Source organism: Fringilla coelebs (assembly GCF_963513975.1).
Source record: "Fringilla coelebs genome assembly, chromosome: 26".
NCBI lineage: Eukaryota > Metazoa > Chordata > Aves > Passeriformes > Fringillidae > Fringilla > Fringilla coelebs.
The window spans coordinates 2,998,839-3,024,196 of NC_140052.1; the positions used below are offsets into that span (position 1 = coordinate 2,998,839).

General features: G+C 56.5%; 2 protein-coding genes across 2 annotated transcripts; one reads left to right on the forward strand and one right to left on the reverse strand.

Moving 5' to 3' along the window:
• The first annotated feature begins 80 nt into the window (after positions 1-80).
• Positions 81-13,139, forward strand: ATP6V1B2 (ATPase H+ transporting V1 subunit B2). Its single transcript, XM_084221856.1, has 14 exons — positions 81-253; positions 3,297-3,352; positions 3,954-4,052; positions 4,678-4,771; positions 4,867-4,944; positions 5,434-5,573; positions 5,678-5,779; positions 6,236-6,333; positions 7,270-7,393; positions 7,817-7,967; positions 9,523-9,605; positions 9,688-9,792; positions 11,498-11,627; positions 11,720-13,139. The coding sequence occupies exons 1-14, from the start codon at positions 112-114 to the stop codon at positions 11,854-11,856; spliced, it is 1,539 nt and encodes a 512-aa protein (XP_084077982.1). The 5' UTR covers positions 81-111; the 3' UTR covers positions 11,857-13,139.
• A 6,841-nt stretch (positions 13,140-19,980) lies between these two features.
• LZTS1 (leucine zipper tumor suppressor 1) lies at positions 19,981-24,139 on the reverse strand (the record flags this gene model as incomplete). Its single annotated transcript, XM_084221946.1, has 3 exons — positions 19,981-20,640; positions 21,944-22,768; positions 23,789-24,139. The coding sequence occupies 3 exons, from the start codon at positions 24,137-24,139 to the stop codon at positions 19,981-19,983; spliced, it is 1,836 nt and encodes a 611-aa protein (XP_084078072.1).
• Between the last annotated feature and the right edge of the window lie 1,219 nt (positions 24,140-25,358).

Consider the following 25,358-nt stretch of genomic DNA (forward strand, 5'->3'; position numbering starts at 1 on the left):
GACCTGGGACAGCTCCGGCCCCTCCCCTCGCCGCCGGTGGGCGTGTCCCGTGCGTGCATGGGCGTGTCCCGTGCGTCACTGGGCGTGTCCCTTTGCCCGCTATAACAGCGCATGCGCGGCCGCCCCCTCAGCAGCCGGTCCAACATGGCGGCGGTGCGGGCGCTGCGCGGGGCCGTGAACGGCGCCGGGCCCGGCGGGCCCCGCGAGCAGGCGGCGGCTCTGACCCGCGATTTCCTGTCCCAGCCGCGCCTCAGTGAGTGCGGGGAGACCCGGGGGGCTGCGGGAAGGGGGGATCCAACCGCCTCGGGGCCGGCGGCCCCGGGCCCGGGCAGGCCGCAGCCCCTCAGAGCGGCCTGGGCTCGGGCTGTCATTAACACCCGTAATTATTACCGTGATTAACGCGGCCCGCGGGGACGCGGCCCGTCCCGTGTCCCTCCCGACAAGCCGGGGTTTGTTCCGGGAGCTGGAAGTGGTGGCGGTGGGATGGAGTCGGTATTTAAGGCTGAATTGAGAAATCGCGTGAAAAAGGGGAAATGCGGGGCTTTGGTAAAATCCGCAGCGGGGAGGAATCAGAATGTGCGAAGGTTTTTCTGGCTGCAGTTACATAAAGCGGCTTTACCTGTGCCCTCCGCAGCGCCGGGACCTGCAGGGGCTGCCCCGGGTCTCGGATCCTCGGGAATCTCTGCCCGGTTTGGAAGCCAAACCCAGCACTGCAGTTCCAGCTCTGTACCCTGGAGCTGAGGCTGCTGACAGGGTGATTGTAGGGTTTTCCATGGAGATTCTGGGTTTTTCCAGAACTGGGAAAATGGGAAGTGTTCCGGGCTGCTTTTGGTTTGCCGTGGAGCTGCCTGGGAGGCTGATTGAGGAAGGAGAGCTCATGAGACAGTCACGGGGTGCAGTGCTCACTCAGGGTCAGTTTTTCCGTTCCGTATATCCTGGTCCCATTCCTGATCATCCCAATCCCATTCCCTGTTTTCATTCCTGATCCCCATTCCCTATATCCCAGTCCCATTCCCAAATCCTGGTTCCTAATTACATTTTTGGTTATCCCAGCCCCATTCCCTATATCCCAATACCATTCCTGTTACCAATCCTATTCCCTGTATCCCAGTCCCATTCCTGATTATCTCAGCCCAGTTCCCATTCCCTGTTACTAATCCCGTTCCCTATATCCCATTCCCTGTGTCCTGTTCCCAATCCTGTTCCCAGTTCCCATTCCCTGTACCCCAGTCCTGTTCCCAGTCCTATTCCCTGGTGCTGTTTCCAATCCCTTTCCCAGTTCCCCTTCCCTATATCCTGCTTCCCATTCCTTGTTCCTGTTCCCATTCCCAATCCCATACCCTGTGTCCTCTTCCCAGTCCTATTCCCACTTCCCATTCCCTTTATCCTGGTTCCTGGTTCCCAATCCCTATTTCCTGTGTCTTATTCCAGTTCCCCGTTCCCAATCCTATTCTTTGTTCCTGTCCCCGTTCCCATTCCTTGTTCCTGTTCCCATTCCCAATCCCATACCCTGTGTCCTGGTTCCCCATTCCCGATCCCCATTCCCTGTGTCTCGTTCCAGTTTCCCATTCCCTGTTCCCATTCCCCGTTCCTGTCCCCGTTCCCAGTCCCATTCCCCGTTCCTGTCCCCGTTCCAGTCCCTGTTCCCAGTTCCATTCCTTGTTCCTGTCCCCATTCCCATTTCCTGTCCCCGTTCCCAGTCCCATTCCCCGTTCCTGTCCCCGTTCCCCATCCCATTCTTTGTTCCTGTCCCCAGTCCCATTCCCCGTTCCCAGTCCCATTCCCCGTTCCCAGTCCCATTCCCCGTTCCCAGTCCCATTCCCCGTTCCCAGTCCCATTCCCCGTTCCTGTCCCTGTTCCCAGTTCCATTCCTTGTTCCCAGTCCCATTCCCCGTTCCTGTCCCCGTTCCCAATCCCACCCCCTCGGTCCCTGAGCCGTTTCCTCCTCCCGGCTGCCTCTCCCTGCTCAGGCCCAGCAGAGATTGGGGCCAGAGCTGTGTCTGGGGTGCTCAGGAGGACTGGAGGGCTAAAGCTGAGCTTAGGGGTTTAATCCCGGCTCTCCTGAGCCGGAGCAGTTTGGTCATTGCCGGTCAGGGCTGACCTTGAAGCGGTTCCAGCTGTTTTATGGCAGTGTCAACACCTGGGGAGGCCCTGCTGGGGTTTGGGATCCCCATTTTCCCTCCTGGAAGGGGTGAGGAGCGGCCCCAGCTGCTCCTCGTGACTCAGGACTGCCCTGCCTGGGGGTCAGCTGATGCTGACAGCAAAATCCTCCCTTGGAATCGCAGAATCGTGGAATGGTGTGGGCTGGAAGGGACTTAAAGCCCACCCAGTGCCACCCCTGCTGTGGGGACACCTTCTGCTGTCCCAGGGTGCCCCAAGCTCCTCCAGCCCGAGCAGGGAATTCCTGTCGTGGGGAATAAACATTGGGATCACACCAGTGTCACCTCCAGGAGCAGAAAAAATGCTCTATGAATTTCTGTCGTGGAGAAAAAAACACTGGGATCACCTCGAGGAGCAGGAAAAATGCTCCATGAATTCCTGTCCTGGAGAATAAACACTGGAATCATGTCAGTGTCGCTTCCAGGGAGCAGGAAAAATGCTCCATGAATTTCTGTAATGTAGAATAAGCACTTGGATTGTGTCAATGTCACTTCCAGGGAGCAGGAAAAATGCTCCATGAATTCCTGTCATGGAGAGGAAAACGCTGGGATCACCTCCAGGAGCAGGAAAAGTGCTCCAAGAATTCCTGTCTTGGAGAGGAAAGCATTGATTTCATATCAGTGCCAGCTCTAGGGGCAGGAAAAATGCTCCATGAATTCCTGTCATGGAGAATAAACACTGGGATCACCTCCAGGGAGCAGGAAAAGTGCTCCATGAATTCCTGTCCTGGAGAGGAAAACACTGGGATCACCTCCAGGGAGCAGGAAAATGCTCCATGAATTCCTGTCCTGGAGAATAAATACTGGAATCATGTTGGTGTCACCTCCAGGGAGCAGAAAAAATGCTCCATGAATTTCTGTCATGGAGGAAAAACCACTGGGATCACCTCCAGGGAGCAGGAAAAATGCTGGATACCCAATCCTGTCCCTAATCCTTCCTGTGGAGTTCCTAATAAACAGAAATCAGGCCCCAAATCTGAGCCTGGTGCTAGGGATGGAGTGGGGAAATGGGATGTGGGAAGGGATGGAGTGGGGAGTGGGATGTGGGAAGGGATGGAGTGGGATGTTGGAAGGGATGGAGTGGGGTGTGGATGTTGCTGAGGAAGTGCCTGACCCCTGCCCTGTGTTTTTTTGCAGCTTACAAAACCGTGTCAGGTGTGAACGGGCCCCTGGTTATCCTGGACCAAGTGAAGGTAAATTCTTGTAGAGATTTTAGAGGGAGAGTTGCCAGGAAAAGCTGGGAAAGGTGAAATCCAGCCTGCTGGGAAGTTCCCCAGAGCCATTTTGGCACATTTCTGACTGCTGGGATGAATGGGAGTGGGAAATTCCTCTAAGGTGGGAGGAAAGGGAGAGTTCTTGGGGAAAGAAAGGAAGCAGAGTTTGAGTTTTACCAAACCCCTGGAATGCTGATGAAATTCCGAGCTGAAATGAAGCTGTTTGCTTTGTTCCCAACCTTTTCTGTTTCCACATCAGTGCTCTGGAAAAGGAAGCTGTGGACACTCCTGGCTTCTTATCAGGCTGCTCTTAAGGGCAAAGCTGCTGCAGGTTTTTCTTCTTGTGCACTGGGTCTTTCTGCCAATATTTGGAGATTTTTTTAACTGATTCTGGCAGCTCCAACCCTCCAAATATTCCCATAAAAAAAGCTTTAACTTGAGAGATTTAATATCCTGGACAGGAGTTTGGTTCAGATGATAAAATTATTCTTAAAACCTGAGTAGTTTCCAGGCTGGGAGCTGTTGATTTTTGTTTCTTGGCAGGAATTTAACGCCTTCCCTCCTCCCTGTGCCCCCTCAGTTCCCCAGGTACGCCGAGATCGTGCACCTGACCCTGCCTGACGGCACCAGGAGGAGTGGGCAGGTGCTGGAAGTCAGTGGCTCCAAAGCTGTGGTTCAGGTAGGAGCAGGAAACTCTTTTCCCATCATTGATTCATCAGGATGAGCCCCAAACCAAATCAAACCTGTCTGGAGGTGTGTTCTTTATCAATGGGAACAACAAATCACCTGCTCGTTCCCAATAATTTTAGGTGATTTCTGACTCTGCACAGTGACATTTGTGTTTCCATCCCCCCTGGATGTGTTTCCATCCCTCCTGGATGTATTTCCATCCCCCCTTGATTTCTTTCCACCCCCCTGGATTCTTTTGCTGCTGGATTAAAGGAATCCCCTGGAATTTGCAGTGTTGGATTCCAGATCAGCCCCGTGCCGAGTGGGTGCTGGCATTTCTCCTTAAAAGCTGTTTCTTGTTCACATGATTGCATCTGAAGAACTTGGCAGGGGGAAACACTTGAGATCAAAGGAATTGCACCGGGTTTGGTGGTTGTTGCTGATAGAATTCAGGATTTTTATTTTTTTTTAAAGCAGGGTTTGGTGGTGTTTTCTACCAGCTCTTGAAGCCCTTTCCAGAGCAGCTCCTGCTTTGTGCCCTGAGGCTGCAGCTGAAGCAGCGTTCAGGAGTTACTCTGTGAAGCACAAAACTCCTGTCCTGTGGTTTATTTTTATTTTTCCTGCTGCATTTGCAGGTATTTGAAGGCACTTCAGGGATTGATGCCAAGAAAACCTCCTGTGAGTTCACCGGGGACATCCTGCGAACCCCGGTCTCGGAGGACATGCTTGGTGAGGATTTACCTGTGGATGTGAGCAATGAACAGATTGATCCAAAATTACCTGCTTTTCACAATTATTCTCATTTTTATTGCTGTTTCCTACAGGCAGAGTGTTCAATGGGTCAGGAAAACCCATAGACAGAGGTCCCATTGTCTTGGCTGAGGATTTCCTGGACATTATGGGTTTGTTCTTCATCCTTTTCTGAGGGGGAGTAAAGTCAAACCTGGTGTGTTTCAGCTTTCTGAATTTATGTATTTGAACACAAGAACTAACTCTATTTGTTATGTATTAGAACACAAGATCTGACTTGGGAGGAGCTTCATCTCATTTTTGAGAATGTGTATGACACCAAATTCTAATTAAATTACCCAAGTGCAGGGAGATGAGGGAGCAGAAAATTTTCTGCAATGTTTGAAAGACGCTCTTTGTTATTTGTAGAGTTAATTCTACAACACCTAAAGGTGAAATGCTGATAACCTGGCAGAGTTTTAAATCATTCTTTCCGCTGACATGAACATCTAACAGCTCAGTCTTGAAAGGTCAGGTGTGACCAGGTGCAGCTAAAGATCTGTTGGTGTCACAGTGGGGTTTGTACCCACTTATCAGGGTGTTTGATAAAGCTCCCAGCACGTGCAGGGAGTAACATTGTGTTCTCTCCAAAAATCCCACAGGCCAGCCCATCAACCCCCAGTGTCGGATCTATCCAGAGGAAATGATCCAGACTGGGATTTCTGCCATAGATGGCATGAACAGTATTGCCAGGGGCCAGAAAATCCCCATTTTCTCAGCTGCTGGGCTGCCCCACAACGAGGTGAGGCCTCAGAGCTGCTCTAAACCTGGTGGGAGCCAAAAGTAAATTAAATTCTGGGCTGTGGGACAGCATCAGGTGAAAACCTTGGGATATTTCTTGCCTAGATTGCAGCTCAGATCTGTCGCCAGGCTGGCTTGGTGAAGAAATCCAAAGATGTGATGGATTACAGCGAGGAGAACTTTGCCATCGTCTTTGCTGCCATGGGGGTGAGCCCAGGGAGCTGGGGGAGTCAGAGAGATTCTGGGAGTGGCTGAGCAGCTTTTCTGTGTGTGGAATGAAAGAATGGGTGAAAATCCCAAAGGCTGGAATCTGCCTCTGGCACAGGCTGCCCAGAGAAGCTGTGGCTGCCCCATCCCTGGAAGTGTGTGAGGCTGGATGAGGCTTGGAGCACCCTGGGATGGTGGGGGGTGTCCCTGCCCATGGCACTGGAGGGGTTTTTGGGGTCCCTTCCCACCCAAACCATTCCATGATCCCAGCAAAGCGTGGCTGATCAGGATAAAATATCTCAGACTCCATCTCCAGGCTGGAATTGCAGAAGTTGCTCACTCTGGCAATGTAGAGGAACCTGATGGATGGAGATCTTTACTGTGGGTTATTAATGAGCTCATCAGCCCTTAATTGGATGGGCAATGTGCCGAGTTCAACCCAGGGCTGTGCTTTAGGTGAACATGGAAACCGCTCGGTTCTTCAAGTCGGACTTTGAGGAGAACGGCTCCATGGACAACGTGTGCCTGTTCCTGAACCTGGCCAACGACCCCACGTGAGTGGCACCCCTGAGGGGGCCTGGAGCCTGCTGGGGGCTTCTGCAGCTGCCCCTTGTGGGCTGGGGCTTGGTGGCAGCAAGGGAAATGCTGCAGGAGCTGCAGGCGCAGTGCTGGTGGAGCTCTGGCTGAAACTGTGATGGAGCTGCAGGTGTGATGGTGCTGCTGCAGCTAAAATGCAGCTGCAGGTGCAGTGCTGGAGCTGCAGGTGCAGTGCTGGAGCTGCAGGTGCAGTGCTGGAGCTGCAGGTGCAGTGCTGGAGCTGCAGGTGCAGTGCTGGAGCTGCAGGTGCAGTGCTGATGGAGCTCTAGGTGAAACTGTGATGGAGCTGCAGGTGCAGTGGTACTACTGCAACTAAAATGCTGCTCCAGGTGCAGCTCCAGGCGCAATGCTGGTGCAGCTCCAGGTGCTATGCTGCTGTTGCAGCTAAAATACTGCTCCAGGTGCAGCTGCAGGTTCAGAGCTGGAGCAGCTGCAGTGCTGGAGCAGCTGTAGGTGCAGTGCTGCTGCTGCAGCTGAAATACTGCTCCAGGTGCAGCACTGGAGCTCTAGGTTGCAATGGTGCTGCTGCAGCTAAAATACTGCTCCAGGTGCTGCTGCAGGGGCAATGCTGGGGCTGCTGCAGGGGCAATGGTGCAGCTGCAGGGGCAGTGCTGGGGCAGCTGCAGGGGCAGTGCTGGGGCAGCTCCAGGTGCAATGGTGCTCCTGCAGGGGCAGTGCTGGGGCAGCTCCAGGTGCAATGGTGCTGCTGCTGGGGCTGCAGGGGCGGTGCTGGGGGCTGCAGCTCCAGGTGCAATGGTGCAGCTCCAGGTGCAATGGTGCAGCTCCAGGTGCAATGGTGCTCCTGCAGGGGCATTGCTGGGGCTGCAGGTGGTGCCTGGCAGCCCCGTGTGGCTCCCAGGTGTCCCCGCAGGTGACAGCAGTCTGTGTTGCAGCATCGAGCGCATCATCACGCCCCGGCTGGCGCTGACCACGGCCGAGTTCCTGGCCTACCAGTGTGAGAAACACGTGCTGGTCATCCTGACAGACATGAGCTCCTATGCTGAGGCTCTCAGAGAGGTGTGTGCTCGTTAAGGGGTTAATTAAGGGGTGTGTTTGCAGAAAGGGGTGCTGTGAAGTGAGGAGCCAAGCTGCTGCTCAAGGAGTTGGAATTAACATTCTTTGGGATGGTTGGGAGCAGCCAGTGAGGATTTTAGCTGATCCTGGCTGGCTGGGATTTATTTCTCTGGTGGCAATTCCACCCCTGGAGGTGTCCAAGGCCGGGCTGGAAGCAGCCTGGGGCAGTGGGAGATGTTCCTGCCTTGGCAGGGCTGGGTCTGGATGATATTCAGCTTTCTTTCCAACCCAAAGCACCCCAGAATTCCATGGATCAGCAGTTTGATACCCTGATTCTGGATTTGCCTTGTGCTGTCACACGTGGCTGTGCTGACAATCATAAAATACACATTTTCCACATTGGGAATGTTTCTGTGTCTTCCCCAGGTGTCAGCAGCTCGGGAGGAGGTGCCTGGGCGCCGTGGCTTCCCTGGCTACATGTACACTGACCTGGCCACCATCTACGAGCGCGCCGGGCGCGTGGAGGGCAGGAACGGCTCCATCACCCAGATCCCCATCCTCACCATGCCCAACGACGGTGAGTCCCGGGGGAACGTGCCCTGGGTGAATCCCCCGTGGGGATGTGCCTCCTGTCCCTGGAGGAATGTGCCCCGAGTGAGTCCCTGTGGGGGAATGTGCCCCGAGTCCCTGTGGGGATGTGCCTCCTGTCCCTGGAGGAAGATGCCTCGGGTGAGTCCCCGTGGGGGCATGTGCCCCAAGGAGTCCATGTGGGGATGTGCCTCGAGTCCCCCTTGGGGACGTGCCTCGTATCCCCATGGGGGACATGCCCCAAGTCCCTGTGGGGATGTCCCTCCTGTCCCTGGAGGAATGGTCCTCGAGTGAGTCCACAGGGGGAATGTGCCCCGAGTCCCCGTGGGGATGTGCCCCAAGTCCCCGTGGGGATGTGCCTCCTGTCCCTGAGAGAACATGCCTCGAGTGAGTCCCTGTGAGAATGTGTCTCCTCTCCCTGGGGGAATGTGCCCTGAGTGAGTCCCCGTGGGGACGGGCCTCCTGTCCCTGTGGGGTTGTGCCTCCTGTCCCTGGAGGAATGTGCCCCAAGTCCCTGGGGGGATGTGCCCCCTGTCCCTGGAGTAAGATGCCTCGAGTCCCTTTGGGGATGTGCCTCCAGTCCCTGGAGGAACGTGCCCTGAGTGAGTCCCCCATGGGGATGTGCCTCCTGTCCCTGGAGGAACGTGCCTTGAGTGAGTCCTTGTAGGGATGTGCCTCCTGTCCCTGGAGGAACGTGCCCTGAGTGAGTCCTTGTAGGGATGTGCCTCCTGTCCCTGGAGGAATGTGCCTCTAGTCCCCATGGGGAATGTGCCCCGAGTGAGTCCCCATGGGGATGTGCCTCCAATCCCTAGAGGAACGTGCCCCGAGTGAGTCCCCAGGGGGAACATGCCTCCTGTCCCTGGAGGAATGTGCCTCGAGTCCCCATGGTGATGTGTCTCCTGTCCCTGGGGGAACGTGCCTTGAGTGAGTCCTTGTAGGGATGTGCCTCCAGTCCCTGGAGGGACGTGCCTGGAGTGAGTCCCTTTGGGGATGTGCCTCCTGTCCCTGGAGGAATGTGCCTCCAGTCCCCATGGGGATGTGCCTCCTGTCCCTGGAGGAATGTGCCTCGAGTGAGTCCCCCGTGAGGGAACAAAGAAGCTAATCACTTTTCTGAGGTGTTTCACCAGGAGGAAGAACCTCTGGCACCTGGCTCGGTTTTTCTCTGTAAAGAGTTTGTTATTTTGCCTTTTATTAAAACCTTTTTTGTTTCCAACACTACCACAGAAGCCACCCTGCTGATTTTATGCCTTCTGAGGTAGCTGAGCTATCTTGGGTGTGTTGTAGTCCTCCAAGGGCTGCCCAGCAGCACAGCAGTCCTGGGGCCTTTAGATTTCCTTCCTGTTCCAGGTTTTGGCTGCTTTCTGCTAAAAATGCTTTGCCCTTTGAGGGCTCAGGCTTGGTGCTCATCCAAGAGCACTTGGGATTTGTGGAGGGAATAATTGCTGAAGTCACCTGGCAACAAAAAGCTGCAGCTCAGTGCTGAAATGGATGTAAAAGGGCTGAAATTTTTCAAAACTTTATTTTTTTTTTATTTTTCCCCACAGATATTACTCATCCCATCCCTGACTTGACTGGATACATCACCGAGGGACAGATCTACGTGGACAGGCAGCTGCACAACAGGCAGGTGTGTGCCTCACTGCTCTCAAGGTGCTTGGGGTTATTCTGATTTTTAAGGATTCCAGTTAATTCTGGGTGTTTTCCCCCAGATTTACCCTCCCATCAACGTCCTGCCCTCCCTGTCCCGGCTGATGAAGTCGGCCATCGGGGAGGGGATGACCAGGAAGGACCACGCAGATGTGTCCAACCAGCTGGTGGGTACAGAACCCCCTTGGATCAGTTCTGGCATCCAGAACATTCCTCAGGCTGCTTTGGTTACAGTGTTCAGTGAGAGGTTTTGAGTTTGAAGAGGGATTGGGGGTGATTAGAGAGGAGGGAAGAGCCAAGCTGGGGGTGTTCACCTGGAGAGACCTCAGAGCCCTGAAGGGGCTCCAGGAGAGCTGGGGAGGGACTGGGAAGGAGAGACAGGACACAGGGAATGGCTCCCACTGCCAGAGGAAAGGATGGATGGGATATTGGGAAGGAATTCCTGGCTGGAATTCCCAGAGGAGCACCAGGAGATGGGGAGGGACTGGGGATGAGGGATTTGAGGGACAGGACACAGGGAATGGCTCCCACTGCTAGAGGAAAGAATGGATGGGATATTGGGAAGGAATTCCTGGCTGGAATTCCCAGAGGAGCACCAGGAGAGCTGGGGAGGGACTGGGAATGAGGGATGGAGGGACAGGACACGGAATGGCTCCCACTGCCAGAGGAAAGAATGGATGGGATATTGGGAATTGGAAATTCCTGGCTGTGAGGGGCTGGAATTCCCAGAGGAGCATCAGGAGAGTTGGGGAGGGAGTGAGGATGAGGGATGGAGGGACAGGACACAGGGAATGGCTTCCAACTGCCAGAGTGGATGGGATATTGGGAATTCCTGGTTGTGAGGGGCTGGAATGCCCAGAGGAGCACCAGGTGAGCTGGGGAGGGACTGGGAAGGAGAGACAGGACACAGGGAATGGCTCCCACTGCCAGAGGAAAGAATGGATGGGAGATTGGGAATTGGGAATTCCTGGCTGTGAGGGGCTGGAATTCCCAGAGGAGCACCAGGAGATGGGGAGGGACTGGGAATGAGGGATGGAGGGACAGGACACAGGGAATGGCTCCCACTGCCAGAGGGCAGGAGTAGGTGGGATACTGGGGAGGAATTCCTGGCTGGAATTCCTAGAGAAGCGCCAGGAGAGCTGGGGAGGGACTGGGAAGGAGAGACAGGACACAGGGAATGGCTCCCACTGCCAGAGGGCAGGATGGATGGGATACTGGGGAGGAATTCCTGGCTGTGAGGGGCTGGAATTCCCAGAGGAGCACCAGGAGATGGGGAGGGACTGGGGATGAGGGATTTGAGGGACAGGACACAGGGAATGGCTTCCAACTGCCAGAGTGGATGGGATATTGGGAATTCCTGGTTGTGAGGGGCTGGAATTCCCAGAGGAGCACCAGGAGAGCTGGGGAGGGACTGAGGATGAGGGATGGAGGGACAGGACACAGGGAATGGCTCCCACTGCCAGAGGGTAGGGATGGATGGGATATTGGGAATTGGAAATTCCTGGCTGTGAGGGGCTGGAATTCCCAGAGGAGCACCAGGAGAGTTGGGGAGGGAGTGAGGATGAGGGATGGAGGGACAGGACACAGGGAATGGCTCCCACTGCCAGAGGAAAGAATGGATGGGAAGGAATTCCTGGCTGGCATTCCTAGAGAAGCGCCAGGAGAGCTGGGGAGGGACTGGGAAGGAGAGACAGGACACAGGGAATGGCTCCCACTGCCAGAGGGCAGGGATGGATGGGAGATTGGGGAGGAATTCCTGGCTGGAATTCCTGGATCCCTGCAGCGCCAGGCTGGGAGAAGCTGGGGCAGAGGGAGGTGTCCCTGCCGTGGCAGGGCAGGGCTGGCTGACGTCTGAGCCCCCTTCCCTCCCAGTACGCCTGCTACGCCATCGGCAAGGACGTGCAGGCCATGAAGGCCGTGGTGGGCGAGGAGGCCCTGACCTCGGACGACCTCCTGTACCTGGAGTTCCTGCAGAAGTTTGAGAAGAACTTCATCGCTCAGGGTAAGGCTGGCAGCGGCTGGCAGCGGGGCAGGGCGGTGCCAGGGCGTTCCCCGCCGCTCTCCCTGCCCCACGTGTCCCCGCTGTCCCCGCAGGGCCCTACGAGAACCGCACGGTGTTCGAGACCCTGGACATCGGCTGGCAGCTGCTCAGGATCTTCCCCAAGGAGATGCTCAAGAGGATCCCCCAGAGCACCCTGGCTGAGTTCTACCCTCGGGATGCCAAGCATTAGTGGTTGGCTCTCCCCCACCCCGTGGCCCTGCTCTGTGGTTTGGTTTCCTTTTCCATGTGTTGGTGTTTCCCTGTCGCCCTCCCAGCTGCACACAGCAGCAGGTGACACTTTGTGGCAGTGTTCCCACTGAGAGCAGTTTGGAAAATATCCCTTCTCCCACGGCCTGCATCTCCAGGAGGGTGCTCTGAAAATGTGCAATAGCCACCACGAGGTTTTGAAATGAGCCTTTTGAGGGGTTCTCAAGGCTGAGCTGCAAACCTTCACTTTGAAACCACGGGTTAGAAAACATGAAAGAGGAAATGTGACTTGCAGGACAGCATTCCTTGGTGGAAAATGCAGGTTTTTAACCAGGGCTGCACATTCTGGAAGGTTTGTGTGAGCTGAGGTTGTGGAGGTGACACTGGGGACTTCCTCACCAGCAAAGGTGGGAAAGTCCTTGTCCTTTCAGAGGACAGAGGCCAGTGAGGTGCTGCCTGAAATTAGCAGGATAAAGCTTAATTATTGAATTGCAGGTTTTGAATTGAAGTTTGCAGAGTGAATTTCCTCCCTCACCCTTTTTTGGTTGGAATCTGGAGATGCCAAAGAGAACCAGCAGCTCAGTCTGGGCTCAGTGGCACCACAGGGTCAGGGCTTTGTGCTGCTGCTGAGGGGGATCCTGAGAGGTGAAAACCAACCTAAAACCTGGCCTAGGTCTGCTGGTGTGAGCTCAGCTTTCAAACCGTGGCCTGTTCACACAAGGCAACAGGAATTGATAAAAAAGGCAGCTTTTAAAGTGAGAAAGGATCTTTCCAAGCTGCTCCAGGCGTGCTGGGCCCGTGCCGTGGCTGGAGCTGTTGTGGTTTGCACTCCAGGCACAGATTTGCCTCAGCATTCCCAAACTCTGCAGTCCTGGCTGGGCAATTCCGTGTTGTTCCTTTTCCAACGGGTTCAGCTGAGGCTCCGGGCTCGCTGCTGCTTCTGCTGCTGGCACAATTCCATGCTTTTCCCAGGCTTCCCTGTAGTCTGAGCTCCGGGCTGGCTCAGCAGAGCGTGTTGCACCTCCCTGCACTGTCTGGGAAGGTGCTAACATGACTGGAATGTGCTAATTCCAGCTTTCCCTGACGTCTCCATGTGCAGTTCTCTGGTTTGTTCCGTGTTCTCTGTGGCTGCAGCAGCAACTTGATTCCAGTGCATTCCACCCAAAGCTGTGTCCAGTCTCTTTTTCCTGAGGTCAGGATGGGAGGGCAGAAGCGTTGGCATGAAAACACTTTAATGTAGAGAATCTCTAAATAAATTAAATATGGAAGGTGTCGAACAAAGGGGAGCTGTGGTGGTTCTGGGGGTGAAAATTCACTTGGGCTGTTCAGCAGGGTGTTCCTGTCCCTGGGAACGGGCATGGAGCAGCTTCAGTGTGGATTAAGGGTCACTGAAGGCTGAGGAGGAGGAGGAGGGTCTGACCTTCAGCCTCAGTCACGGGGAAAGGCTTTGCAGGAATGTGCAGGGAATGTGATCCCTCTGTCCTCACCTCCCTCCTCTGCTGGGGGAGGCTTGGAAACCTCAAACTGCTGGAAAATGAGCTTTAGGCCCCGCTTGGGCTGGGATTTTGGATATGATCAGCAGTGGGATGGGGGTCAGGCAGTGAGCCCTGGGCAGGTTCAGGGTTAGGACAGACCCTGTGCCAGGAGGGGACAGCCTGAGCCTGCACAGGGCCCTGGAAACCCGGGAATGGGCAAACCAAACCTAGAATGGGCAAACCTGGAATGGGCAAACCAAACCTGGAATGGGCAAACCAAACCCGGGAATGGGCAAACCAAACCTGGAATGGGCAAACCAAACCTGGAATGGGCAAACCAAACCCAGGAATGGGCAAATCAAACCCAGGAATGGGCAAACCTGGAATGGGCAAATCAAACCCAGGAATGAACAAAGCAAACCTGGGAATGGGCAAACCAAACCTGGGAATGGGCAAACCAAACCTGGAATGGGCAAACCAAACCCGGGAATGGGCAAACCAAACCCGGGAATGGGCAAATCAAACCCAGGAATGGGCAAACCTGGAAAGGGCAAACCAAACCCAGGAATAGGCAAACCAAACCTGGAATGGGCAAACCAAACCCAGGAATGGCCAAACCAAACCTGGGAATGGAAAATATGGGAATGAACAAAAGCAGGAATGACCAAACCACACCCAGGAATGGCAAACCCAAGAATGACCAAACCCAGGGATGAACAAATCAAACCTGGGAATGACAAACCCCAAATCAACCACCCAAACCCAGGAGTGTTAAAACCCAGGGATGACCAAACCAAACCCGGGAGTTGCCATGGCAAACCCAGGAATGACCAAACCTAACCCTGGAATGGGCAAACCAAACCCGGGCATGGCAAACCCAGGAATCAACAACCCAAACCCAAGAATTGCAAACCTCTGCAGGTTTCCCCTCTCTCCACAGCCCCCAGGGCTCAGCACATCGTTTCCAGTGCTGTGGGATGAACAAAGGCTTTGGGGCTGTCCGTCTGTCCCTGGCAGTGCTGTGACAGCTCCTGTCGCGGCGCTGTCGCGGCTGGGGACAGGGGACAGCAGGTACCGGCTCAAAGCGCCGTGCTGCTCTCCCAGCTGCCGCTGCCGGGCCTTTCCAGGCCGGCTGCTTTTTTATTCAGATTTTTGATCCCATAATGAGTAACGAGCACCGCCCGGGGCTCAGCCGCTCGCCCGGGGATGGCAGCCGGTCCCTGCCGCGGGCACACGCCAGCTGTCCCCTGGCTGCGGAGGGGAGGGGGCGGCCCGGGCGGGTCCCTCCTGCCCCCGGGGCTCCGGGCCGGTGGCAGATGCGAGGCAGGGCCGGCACCAGGCTGGTGGGCAGAGCGGCCGGGGCTCATTTGCACATCAAAAGCGCCTTTTTGCTGCCCGAGCCCGGCCCTGCCAGCGCGGGGCGGCTCCGTCCGACTCCCCGTGCCGGGCGGCGCCGCGGAGGGGCTGGGGCTGGGTTCGGGATCGGGTTTGGGGTTGGGTTCGGGTTCGGAGCTGGGTTGGGTTTGGGGTTGGGTTAGGAGTTGGGGTTGGGTTCGGGTTTTGGATTTGGGGTTGGGTTTGAGGCTGGGTTCGGGTCTAGGTTTGGGTTTGGGCTATGGTTTGGGTTTGGGTTTGGGTTCGGGTTTGGGGTTGGGTTCGGGTTTAGGTTTGGGTTCGGGTTTGGGGTTGGGTTTGAGGCTGGGTTCGGGTTTGGGTTTGGGCTATGGTTTGGATTTGGGGTTGGGTTTGGATTAGGGATTGGGGTTGGGCTAGGGGTTGGGGTTGGGTTCGGGTTAGGGTTCGGGTTTAGGTTTGGGTTCAGGTTTGGGTTCGGGTTTGGGGTTGAGTTTGAGGCTGGGTTCGGGTTTAGGTTTCGTCTATGGTTTGGATTTGGGTTCGGGTTTGGAGCTGGGTTGGGTTAGGGGTTGGGTTGGGGTTGGGTTTGGGTTGTGGCTGGGTTTGGGTTAGGGATTGGGGTTGAGTTTGAGGCTGGGTTCGGGTTTAGGTTTCGTCTATGGTTTGGATTTGGGTTCGGGTTTGGAGCTGGGTTGGGTTAGGGGTTGGGTTGGGGTTGGGTTTGGGTTGTGGCTGGGTTTGGGTTAGGGATTGGGGTTGGGTTCGGGTTAGGGTTCGGGTTTAGGTTTGGGTTCAGGTTTGGGTTCGGGTTTGGGGTTGGGTTTGAGGCTGGGTTCGGGTTTAGGTTTGGTCTATGGTTTGGATTTGGGTTCGGCTTTGGGTTCGGATTTGGAGCTGGGTTTGAGGCTGGATTCGGGTTTGGAGCTGGGTTTAGGTTAGGGGTTGGGTTTGGGTCCGGGTTTGGGGTTGGGTTTAGGTTTGGGTTTGGCCTGTGGTTTGGATTTGAGTTCGGGTTTGGGTTCAGGTTTGGGTTTGGGTTTGAGGCTTGCTTCGGGTTTGGGTTTGGGTTCGGGTTTGGGCTGTGGTTTGGATTTGGCTTCGGGTTTGGGTTCGGGTTCAGGTTCGGGGCTGGCTCTGCCCTGCACACAGCCAGACACGCGTGCGGTGCCACCGGCGGTTTAAAGGAGATGCAAATCGGCTTTTCTCCGTGCCGGGGCTCATTTGCATGCGCTCATTAGCGCAACGACCGCGCTGCTCCTGCGGCAGCTGCGGCGGGGCTGGAGCTGAGCAGGGACCCCCGCCCGGGCCGGGCTCCTTCTCCCTTCTGCCCCCCAAAAACCAGCCCGGCTGCCTCAGCCCCTGCTCGTCCCCAACCTCCCCCTTGGCCTCCCCCCACGCTGCTTTTTCCTGGAGTTGATTTGGTTCGGAGCAAAACAGCTGAAATAGTCAAAATCCGACCTTGGGTTTGTTCCAGCAGCCACACTCCACCTCTCCCTCGGGAATTGTTTTCCCTGGATCTCCTCAGGGTCGGGACCTGCCTGCTCAGGGATGCTGGGGGTGAAATCCAGCCCCACCTGCAGGGTCTGGGGGCTCAGGCTGGGAGGATTATCCCACTCTGCCTGAGCCCAATCCCTGTTTTCCATGCTCAGGTTATCCCAGCTGCAGAGCAGAGATAACTCCGGGCTGGATAAAGCAGGGCCAGGTGCTGGGATGTCCCCAGAGGGGCTCTGGTGAGCTGTGATAAATTCACAGAATCCCAGAATGATGAGGTTGGAAGAGACCTCTGAGATCATCGAGTCCAACCTGTGCCCAACACCTCACCCAGACTACAGCACCCAGTGCCATGGCCAGTCTGTTTTAAACACACCCAGAGATGGGGATTCCACCACCTCCCTGGGAAGAGCATTCCAGTGCTTTATTATTCTTTGGGTGAAAAATTTCTCATTTCTTCCTCATATCCAACCTATTGGTCTCTTCCACTGGGCAGCACTGACAGAACCAGAGGGCACAGTCTCAAAATATGGCAGGGAAGGTGTCACAGAATCCCAGAATGATGATGTTGGAAGAGACCTCTAAGATCACCAGGAACCTGTGCCCCAACACCTCACCCAGACTACAGCACCCAGTGCCATGGCCAGTCTGTTTTAAACACATCCAGAGATGGTGATTCCACCACCTCCCTGGGAAGAGCATTCCAGTGCTTTATTATTCTTTTGGTGAAACATTTCTTCCTAACATCCAACCTATCCCTTCCCTGTGTCCTTTTCTGGTGGCTGGGGCATGGAGAATCCAATTAGCACCTGCAGAGACAGGCCAGGGAAGTTTTAAAAAATTTATTTATAAATAAAACCATAAAATTAACCAGTAGTTTACATCAGTCACCAGAAAGAACATCCAAAAAAAAAACAAAATAAAACAAAAAAAAACCTGCAGAAAAATAATTCTCTGTCCAGGCCGGGGCCTGGAGCGACACACCTGGAATGCGACGGGCACACACAGCGCGGTTGTGCAAAGGCAGCACGGCGAGGCCTCCGGAGATCACATCACAGAGCTGGGGACACGGGGCCGAGGGGACAGGGACAGGGACAGGGACGGGGACGGTGCCACCCGGGCCGGCAGGAGCAGGAGCGGGGAATTGCCGCCACGGGGCGAGGTCGGGACGGGCTCTGCTCGCCGCGGGTCCCGGGCGGGGCTGATACCGGGGGAGGCACAAAATCCCTCCCGGCCTCGCTGCCCCTGATCCTTCGGCTTTCCAAACATCCTTGGGCTGGGCTGGGCTGGGCTGGGCACGGCTGGGCTGGGCTGGGCTGGGCTGGGCAGGGATGGGATGGGTAAGGCTGGGCAGGGCTGGGCAGGGCTGGGTAAAACTGGGCAGGGGCTGGGCAGGGACTGGGGCTGGGCAGGGCTGGGGCAGAGCTGGCCCCGGGGGGCACCCGCAGGAGCCTGAGGTTGGCTTTTCCAGTGGGCAGGGGGTGAGCATCGCTTGTGCCGGTACCAGGAGGGGCTGGGCAGTGCCAGGACCGGCTGGGCAGTGCCAGATATGGCTGGGCAGTACTAGGCTCAGCTGGACACTGCTAGGCTCAGCTGGACAATGCCAGACTCAGCTGGGCAGTGCCAGGACCAACTGGTCAGTGCCAAGACTGTCTGGGCAGTGCCAGGACTGGCTGGGCAGTGCCAGACCCAGCTGGACAGTGCCAGGAGTAGCTGGACAATGCCAGACCCAGCTGGGCAGAACCAGGAGTGGCTGGGCAGTGCCAGGACCGGCTGGACAGTGCCAGGCCTGGTTAGGCAGTGCCAGACCCAGCTGGGCAGTGCCAGGATCAACTGGTCAGTGCCAAGACTGTCTGGGCAGTGCCAGAAGGGGCTGCGCAGTGCCAGGAGTGACTGGGCAATGCCAGACCCAGCTGGACAGTGCCAGGATGGGCTGGGCAGTGCCAGACCCAGTTAGGCAGTACCAGACCCAACTAGGCAGTGCCAGGACTGGCTGAGCAGTGCCAGGAGTGGCTGGGCAGTGCCAGACCCAGCTGGGCAGTGCCAGGAGTAGCTGGACAATGCCAGACCCAGCTGGGCAGTGCCAGACCCAGCTGGGCAGTGCCAGGCCCAGCAGGGAGAGCTGGGGCAGTGGTTTGGGGTGCTCAGGGCCGGGCGCAGAAGGCACAGACTGGTTCCTGTGTGTCACCTTTCCAGGCTGCAGTGGCGTGAGGGATGTGGAATTTTGCACAGCTCGGAGCCCGTGGCCAAATCGGCGGCATTGGGATTGTGCAAGAACCCCCCCCAAGAGCCCTGGAATGGGGCCGTGGGTAAATAATTGCAGCAAAAATATCATTGCACTGGCACAGAGGGGTCCCCTGGGGCCCCTGGCCCACAAACTGGGTCCTGCTGGTGCCCTCCCCAGTCAGGGGGACACGAGGGTCACCAGCGGGGCCACCTCGTTATCTGTGGAGCCACTCGCCGGTGGCAGGAGGAACTTTTAAGAGCTGGGGTAGAAATTAAGGTGGAGGTGGTTGGTTTGGGGTGTTTAACAGCCCCCCTTGGCCGGATCCCACGGGATCGGGGCACGGGAGGAGATAAGGCAGCCGGGGCTCCCGAGAGGGGCGGCCCCAGCGAGGGCAGGGGGCTGTGGGGTGAACACAAACCCCATTCCCTGGTCAGACCGTGGCTGGGACATTCCTGGGAATCCTCAGATCCAGCTGCTGCCTGGCAGCCGGGAGAGGGATGGAGTCCGTGGGAGCTGGGAATGCCAGCGGAGGGAGGGCTGTGGGTGCTGTGCTGGGACTGAATGGGGAGTTCAGGGTGAACTCAGGGTGATCTCAGAGTGATCTCAGAGTGATTGCAGGGTGATTTAACGGTGATCTCAGGGTGATTGCAGGGTGATTTAACGGTGATCTCAGGGTGATTTCAGGATGATCTCAGGGTGATTTCCAGGAGTTGGGCAGTACTGGGGGGGTGTGAGCAGGTGGGGACCTTCCTGAGGCCCTCATGGGCTGGCAGGGGCGGATGTGGCAGTGGCAGGAGATGGCTCTGCGCTCCCACGGTGCCGAAGGAGGGTGAGGAGGAGTGGGAGCTTCCTCCAGGGAGGTGGGGCTGATTCCTGTCACCATCAGCAGGCAGGACGGTGCTGGGCTATCCCTGGAGCTGTGCCATTCCATTCCCAGAGCTGTGCCATCCCCTGAGCTGTGCCATCCCCGGAGCTGGGCACACACTGGGGCTGATTCCTGCCACGGGCAGTGGGCAGGACGGTGCTGGGCCATCCCTGGAGCTGGGCACACACTGGGGCTGATTCCTGCCACCATCAGCGGGCAGGACGGTGCTGTGCCATCCCCAGAGCTGCCATCCCTGGAGCTCTGCCATCCCCGGAGCTGTGCCATCCCTGGGGCTGGGCACACGTTGGGGCTGATTCCTGTCACCATCAGCAGGCAGGACAGTGCTGGGCCATCCCTGGAGCTGTGCCATTCCATTCCCAGAGCTGTGCCATCCCTGGAGCTGTGCCATCCCCGGAGCTGTGCCATCCCCAGAGCTGTGCCATCCCCGGGGCAGTGCCAGACCCGGTTCCCCAAGCCTGGAGCAGAGCATCCATCCCCTGGCTGCTGGGCACGGATGGCAGAGAATTCCCTGGAGTCCTGATCCCTGCCCGGGGGCAGAGGGGGCAGTGCCGGGGGAGCTGCGGGCACGTCACCATTGGCACGAGTGGCTTGGCCACCTCTGGAACACGACGGGGGGACGGGGGGGACGCGGCTCAGCTCGGCTGCACGGGAGGGGACGGCTCCCCCGGGGGCTCAGATCTCGGTGGCGATGATGTCCTCGTAGGGGACGTCGGCGCCGGGGATCTCCAGCTCGATGGGCTCCTTGCCGTCCTCGCCCGCCGCCAGCTGCTGCAGCATCTTCTCCAGGCTCTGGTTCCTCTTGTACATGTGCAGGTAGCTCTGCTGCAGCTGCTTCTGGTAGTGGATCACCTTCTCCTTCTCCTCCTTCCACGTCTGCCGCTCGTGCTGGAAGCTGCAGCTCATCTGCTCGTTGCTGTCGCGTTCCGCCTTCAGCTCGGCCCGCAGCCTCTCCAGCTGCCCCTGCAGGGCCTGGGCATCGTCCCCGCCCGGCCGGGGCGCCTGGCGGGCCTCGGCCAGCTGCTCCCGCAGCGCGGCCAGCTCGGAGCGCAGCTCCAGGATCTCCTGCTCCAGCAGGTTCACCTTCTCGCGCAGCAGCTCCGACTCGTTCTTCTTGCGCTGCAGCTCGTTCTCGCACACCTCCAGCTCCATGGCCTTGGTGCGCAGCGACACCTCCAGCTCCTGGCTCTTCATCTCCAGCCCCTCCATCTTCAGCCTCACCTCCTTCAGCTGCGCCTTCAGGCTCAGGATCTCCGTGGTCTTGGTGGTGAGCTCGGTCTGAGACTCCTTCAGCTGCTGCTTCAGCAGGGAGATCTCCCCGGATTTCTGGCACACCTGGAGAGGGGAACACCTGAGTTAGGGCTGGGCCACGGGGAAAGGCCAAGGTGCCCCGTGTGTGCTGCTCTAGGACACGAAATAAAACAAGGTGCCCCGTGTGTGCTGCTCTAGGACACGAAATAAAACAAGGTGCCCCATGTGTGCTGCTCTAGGACACGAAATAAAACAAGGTGCCCCGTGTGTGCTGCTCTAGGACATGAAATAAAACAAGGTGCCCCGTGTGTGCTGCTCTAGGACACGAAATAAAACAAGGTGCCCCGTGTGTGCTGCTCTAGGACACGAAATAAAATAACCCTAGAACCTCCACGGTAAAAAGAAGGCAGTTTAATTTCTGACTCTACCATTTATAGACTTCCAAAAGTGGCAGTGGATTGGAGGGTGACAGCTTCTAAATTCTTCTAAAGCTTCTGATGTTCACATTCTTGTAACAGACCTTTTCACACACTTTTGTGTAGTTATTGTTTTCCATTCTTTTCTAGAGGAAGAGAAATTTAATAGACTCTTTGTCCAGTGTCACTGGGGAGGTGTGGATTGGAGGGTGACAGTGCCACCTCCCCAGTGACACTGGACAAACAGTCTATTAAATTTCTCTTCCTCTAGGTAAGAATGTAAAACAATAACTATTTACACAAAAGTGTGTGAAAAGGTTTGTTACAAGGATGTGAACATCAGAAGGTTTGGAAGAACTTAGAAGGACAGCCGGGCACAGCTGGGGTGCAGCACCCCAAATTTAACTTTCTTACCATTATTTTTTATAATTTAATTACAATTATTATTCATAATTAATACCACATAAAATAACACTGCATATTATTTAACGTGGTATTAATTATAAATATTAATATTGTATATTCAATAGTAATATTATATATTAATTTATAATTAATATCCCTCTTCCCAAGGGCTGGAATTTCCAGCAGATTAACGGTGTTTGCTCGGCAATACCAAGGAGTCAGTAAATTAAGCTCAGGCAGAGAGTGGAAGGTTTTACTGCTCCCTAACAAATGGCCATGGCAAGCCCAAGGAGTTCCTATTTCCTTGTGGCAAGGCAGTTTTACAGCTCCTGTGGGGCAGGAAAACCCGAGCTGGTGGCCGGGAATGCCGAGTTATTTCCGTGCCTGAGGGGTTTGTGCTGTGCTTGTTCCCTCGGGTGTTCCCTCGGGTCAGGGGAGCAGTGAGAGCCTCAGTCCCACTCAGGGGGGCTCTGCTGGGATCTCACATCCATCTGGGATGGGGTGGGAAGGGCTGGGGGGTTTGGAGCTCTCCCCTCCACGTCCTGGATCCCCCCTTTCCCTCTCACCTCCCACTGCGTCTCCTCCAGCGCCGGGGCAAAGCTGGTCTTCTCCTTCTCGTAGGACCTCAGCTTGGTCTCCAGCAGGTTCTGCTCCTTCATGAGTTTCTCCAGCTCCTCCCGCAGCTGCTGCTTCTCCTGCTGCAGCTGGAACACCTGCAGGTGCAGCACCTGCTGCGTCCGCTGCGTTTTCTGCGACGTTTGCTTCAGTTTGCTGTTGCATTTCTGCTTCAGCCCCTCCAGCTCCTCCTTGCAGCGCCGCTGCTTCTCCTCGTAGGCCTGGCAGGAGCTGATTTCCTTCTCCTCGAAGCTCGACTGCAGCTCCTGCAGCTCCCCCTCCCTCTCCAGCAGCTTCTGCTCCAGCTCCTGGATGGTGGATTCATCCGTGGCGATGGGCGAGCGCACGCAGGCGCTCTTCTCGGCGGCGGCGCGGTGCTGGGGCGCCTTGCCGGGGTTCAGGATCTTGTTGCCCCCGTCAGAGAAGGACATGGCCTTGAGGCTCATCATGTTGCTGTCCTGGATGATGGCACACTGCAGGATGTTGTGGGCAGAGCCGCCGAAGCGGCTGATGGGGCCCATGGGGGTGACCAGGGGCTCCAGCTGGTAGCTGCTGCTGGTGCTGTGCGTGGGCAGGCTGGACATGGAGTTGCGGCCGGAGTCGGACAGGCCCCCCGAGCACGGCAGCGGCCGCAGCTCCTGCTCCTTGCCCTTCTCCGGGGGGTGCAGCTGCTGGGCCAGGGGCCCCCCGCTCTCGGGGGACGAGTGCAGGATGGCCCCGGAGCGCGGCAGCACCGGCTTGAAGGCCGTGGGACGAGGCAGCGGCTTCTCGCCGCCCTGCGGGGAGAGCAGAGCCCGTCAGCACCGAGCGAGCCCCGCGGGTGTCCGTGTGTCCTCCCGCCCCTTCTGCCCCCACCCCCGCGGTGGGACAGTCCCCCCAGGGCTCGGGGGATGCTCAAGGGGAAGATATGGGCTACAATTGCAGGGTTTGGAAATTAAAGGATCCAAACCCTTCGGGCATTGCTGCCGATCCAAACTCCCAAAAGCTGCGGTGGCAGAGTGCCCCCAGCTGCCCCTGCTCTCCCTGCGACCACAACCGACACAACCCCGTGGTGGCACCTGCTTTGGGGACAGTGGGACATCCCCCCCGCTCCCGGGGCCGCTTTTCCTGTTCCAGATTGCAAGGCAAGATGTGTTCTATTGCCATCTGTATGGCAGTTGTCTGGTGTAAAGTGGGCAATGCTCCTTATCTCTCTTCCTGATTGATCATAATCAACAGGGGAACATCTGCTGATAAGGGGCTGTTGAATGTCACCACATGACTGATAAGAACTATAGCAACCCATTGTGAGATGCTCCGCCCAGAGGGAGGAGCCAAGCATTCCTACACAGATACAATCTGGAGATTCTGACACCAAGACAGCCTTTGCTCCACTGGACTCCCCAGAGGAACAGCAGCTGCTTCTGCTTCCACGGATCTGCGGAGGAAGAATTCACCCCTTTCCTACAGGACTGCCCTGCTCCAACAGAACCACGCCTGACACTCCAGGAGGACTGCAGCCCCTTTTCCAACTGGACTGCTGCCAACACCCTGACCCACAGGGTGTCAGGTTGAGTTCTGACTCTGACAGTGTTGTTCTGTGTATTGCATTGTTGTATTTTATCATTTTATATTTTTCCCTTCCCTATTAAGGAAATGTTATTTCCTGCTCCCATATTTTTTGCCTGAGAGCCCCTTATTTAAAATTCACAGCAATTCAGAGGGGTGGGGAGGGTTTGCATTCTCCATTTCAGGGGAGGCTCCTATCTCCTTTAACACCCACCTGTCTTTCCAAACCGAGCCATTTCCCCACTCACCATTTCCAGCTGGCTGGGGAAGGGCATCAACTTCTGCGGCGTGGGCGCCCCGAAGTCCAGCCCGCTGGTCCCGGCGGGCGCGCCCAGCTCCGCGCCGCCCAGCGCGGCGTAGTCCGGCCGCTGCGAGCCGTGCGCCTTCTGGCTGACCTTGATGTAAAAGAAATCCTCATTCTTGCTGCTCTTGGAGCCGGATTTGTGGCCGGAATCCTGCGAGAAGCCGAAGCGGAGCAGCCCGTCCGAGTAGCGGTTGAGCTTTTTCAGGTGCGAGGATTTGCGGAGCTTGTACTGGGAGGCGCGGCAGTGCTTGCTGTGGAAGCTGTGGCCGGAGATGAGGCTGCTGACGCTGCCCATGCTGCTCCCGGCGCCGCCAGATCATAGCAGAGCCCGTGGGGCGGCCGGGAGCGCCGAGCCTGGGGACATGGGGACACGGCGTGAGCCGGGAGAGGCCACCCGGGGGTGGCAGAGCTCCCCGCTTCGGGGGTTGAGGGTTAAAAATGGGTTAGAAACTGTAAAAGGGTTGATGGATGGTTAAGCATGTACTGCTTGTTGTTATTATATTGTAAAAGGGGTTAAAAGGTGTGTGGGAACCCAGGACCTTCCTCTGGCTGTCCTGGAGGACTCCAGACCCTGGCAGGGGCTCAGAGACCTTGGCATGGAGTCACAAACACCTGTGCCTGTGATTTTAGCCCATGGAAACAATTCCCAACTGTGTGTGAGGAGTTACAAGCCACAAGAGTTTGAGGAGAATGACAGTGAATTTGTCACAGGGTGAAAAAGTAGAATTTTGGGGATTTAGAATGGCGGTTCGAGAGGCAAGGTGGAGGAATCTGGATGTGTCCTGTCCTCCTTCTCCTCCACCTTCTGGACACTTCTGGGTTGGTTTAGAGCAGAGACAGACTGTCTGACACAGGTGATGGGGATTGGGAAATTATTGTAAATAAAGTACAGGCAGTTCTTAGCATAAAAAGCCAACAGCACCCCAAGGGCAGGGCCTGTGCCACAACCCGACCTGCTGGACAGATCTCAGCAGGGCAGGGAAAGAATGGAATAAAGAGAAAATGAACAACCTTGGGAAGCAGAACTGACCAATCTCGACTTCTTCGGTTGCAGGGCTGGGAGGAAAAAAAGCCAGAAAAATTCTCTAAAAACGCCCGGGAGAGGAAAAGGGATTTGTGGTGATTTTTAGGTGTAATCCCAACAGCCTCCTGCATCTCCCGCCCGTTCCTGGCCAGATCCCAGCTCCACAGCCTCTCCCGCATCCCTCTCCACTTCCCAGCGCTCCTCTTAACCTGCCTGAAAGGGGCTCCGCGAGCCTTAATTAGCGTTAATGAGCGCGCGGCACTCGAGAGGCCCCGGGAGCGCCGAGCGCTGCCATCGGAGGCACGCGGGGCTCTCGGCTCCTCCGCTCTGTTGAGAGGGGAAAAACATAAATAAAATAAAGCCGCAGCTCCTGGTGGCCTCGGCGACACTCGGCTCTAATGGGGACGCAGATCCAGCTCGGTAATTAGCGCTGAGGAGGGGGAAGGCGCGTAAATAAAATGAGCCGGGTCCTGTTTGCGCTGGAGGAGGA

Bases quoted from the DNA above. Each gene is read 5' to 3' on its own strand.
- ATP6V1B2 (XM_084221856.1), top strand. From the start codon at position 112: ATGCGCGGCCGCCCCCTCAGCAGCCGGTCCAACATGGCGGCGGTGCGG. The intron at 6,334-7,269 runs GTGAGTGGCACC...TCTGTGTTGCAG, and splicing joins AACCTGGCCAACGACCCCAC to CATCGAGCGCATCATCACGC. The intron at 9,793-11,497 runs GTGGGTACAGAA...CTTCCCTCCCAG, and splicing joins CAGATGTGTCCAACCAGCTG to TACGCCTGCTACGCCATCGG.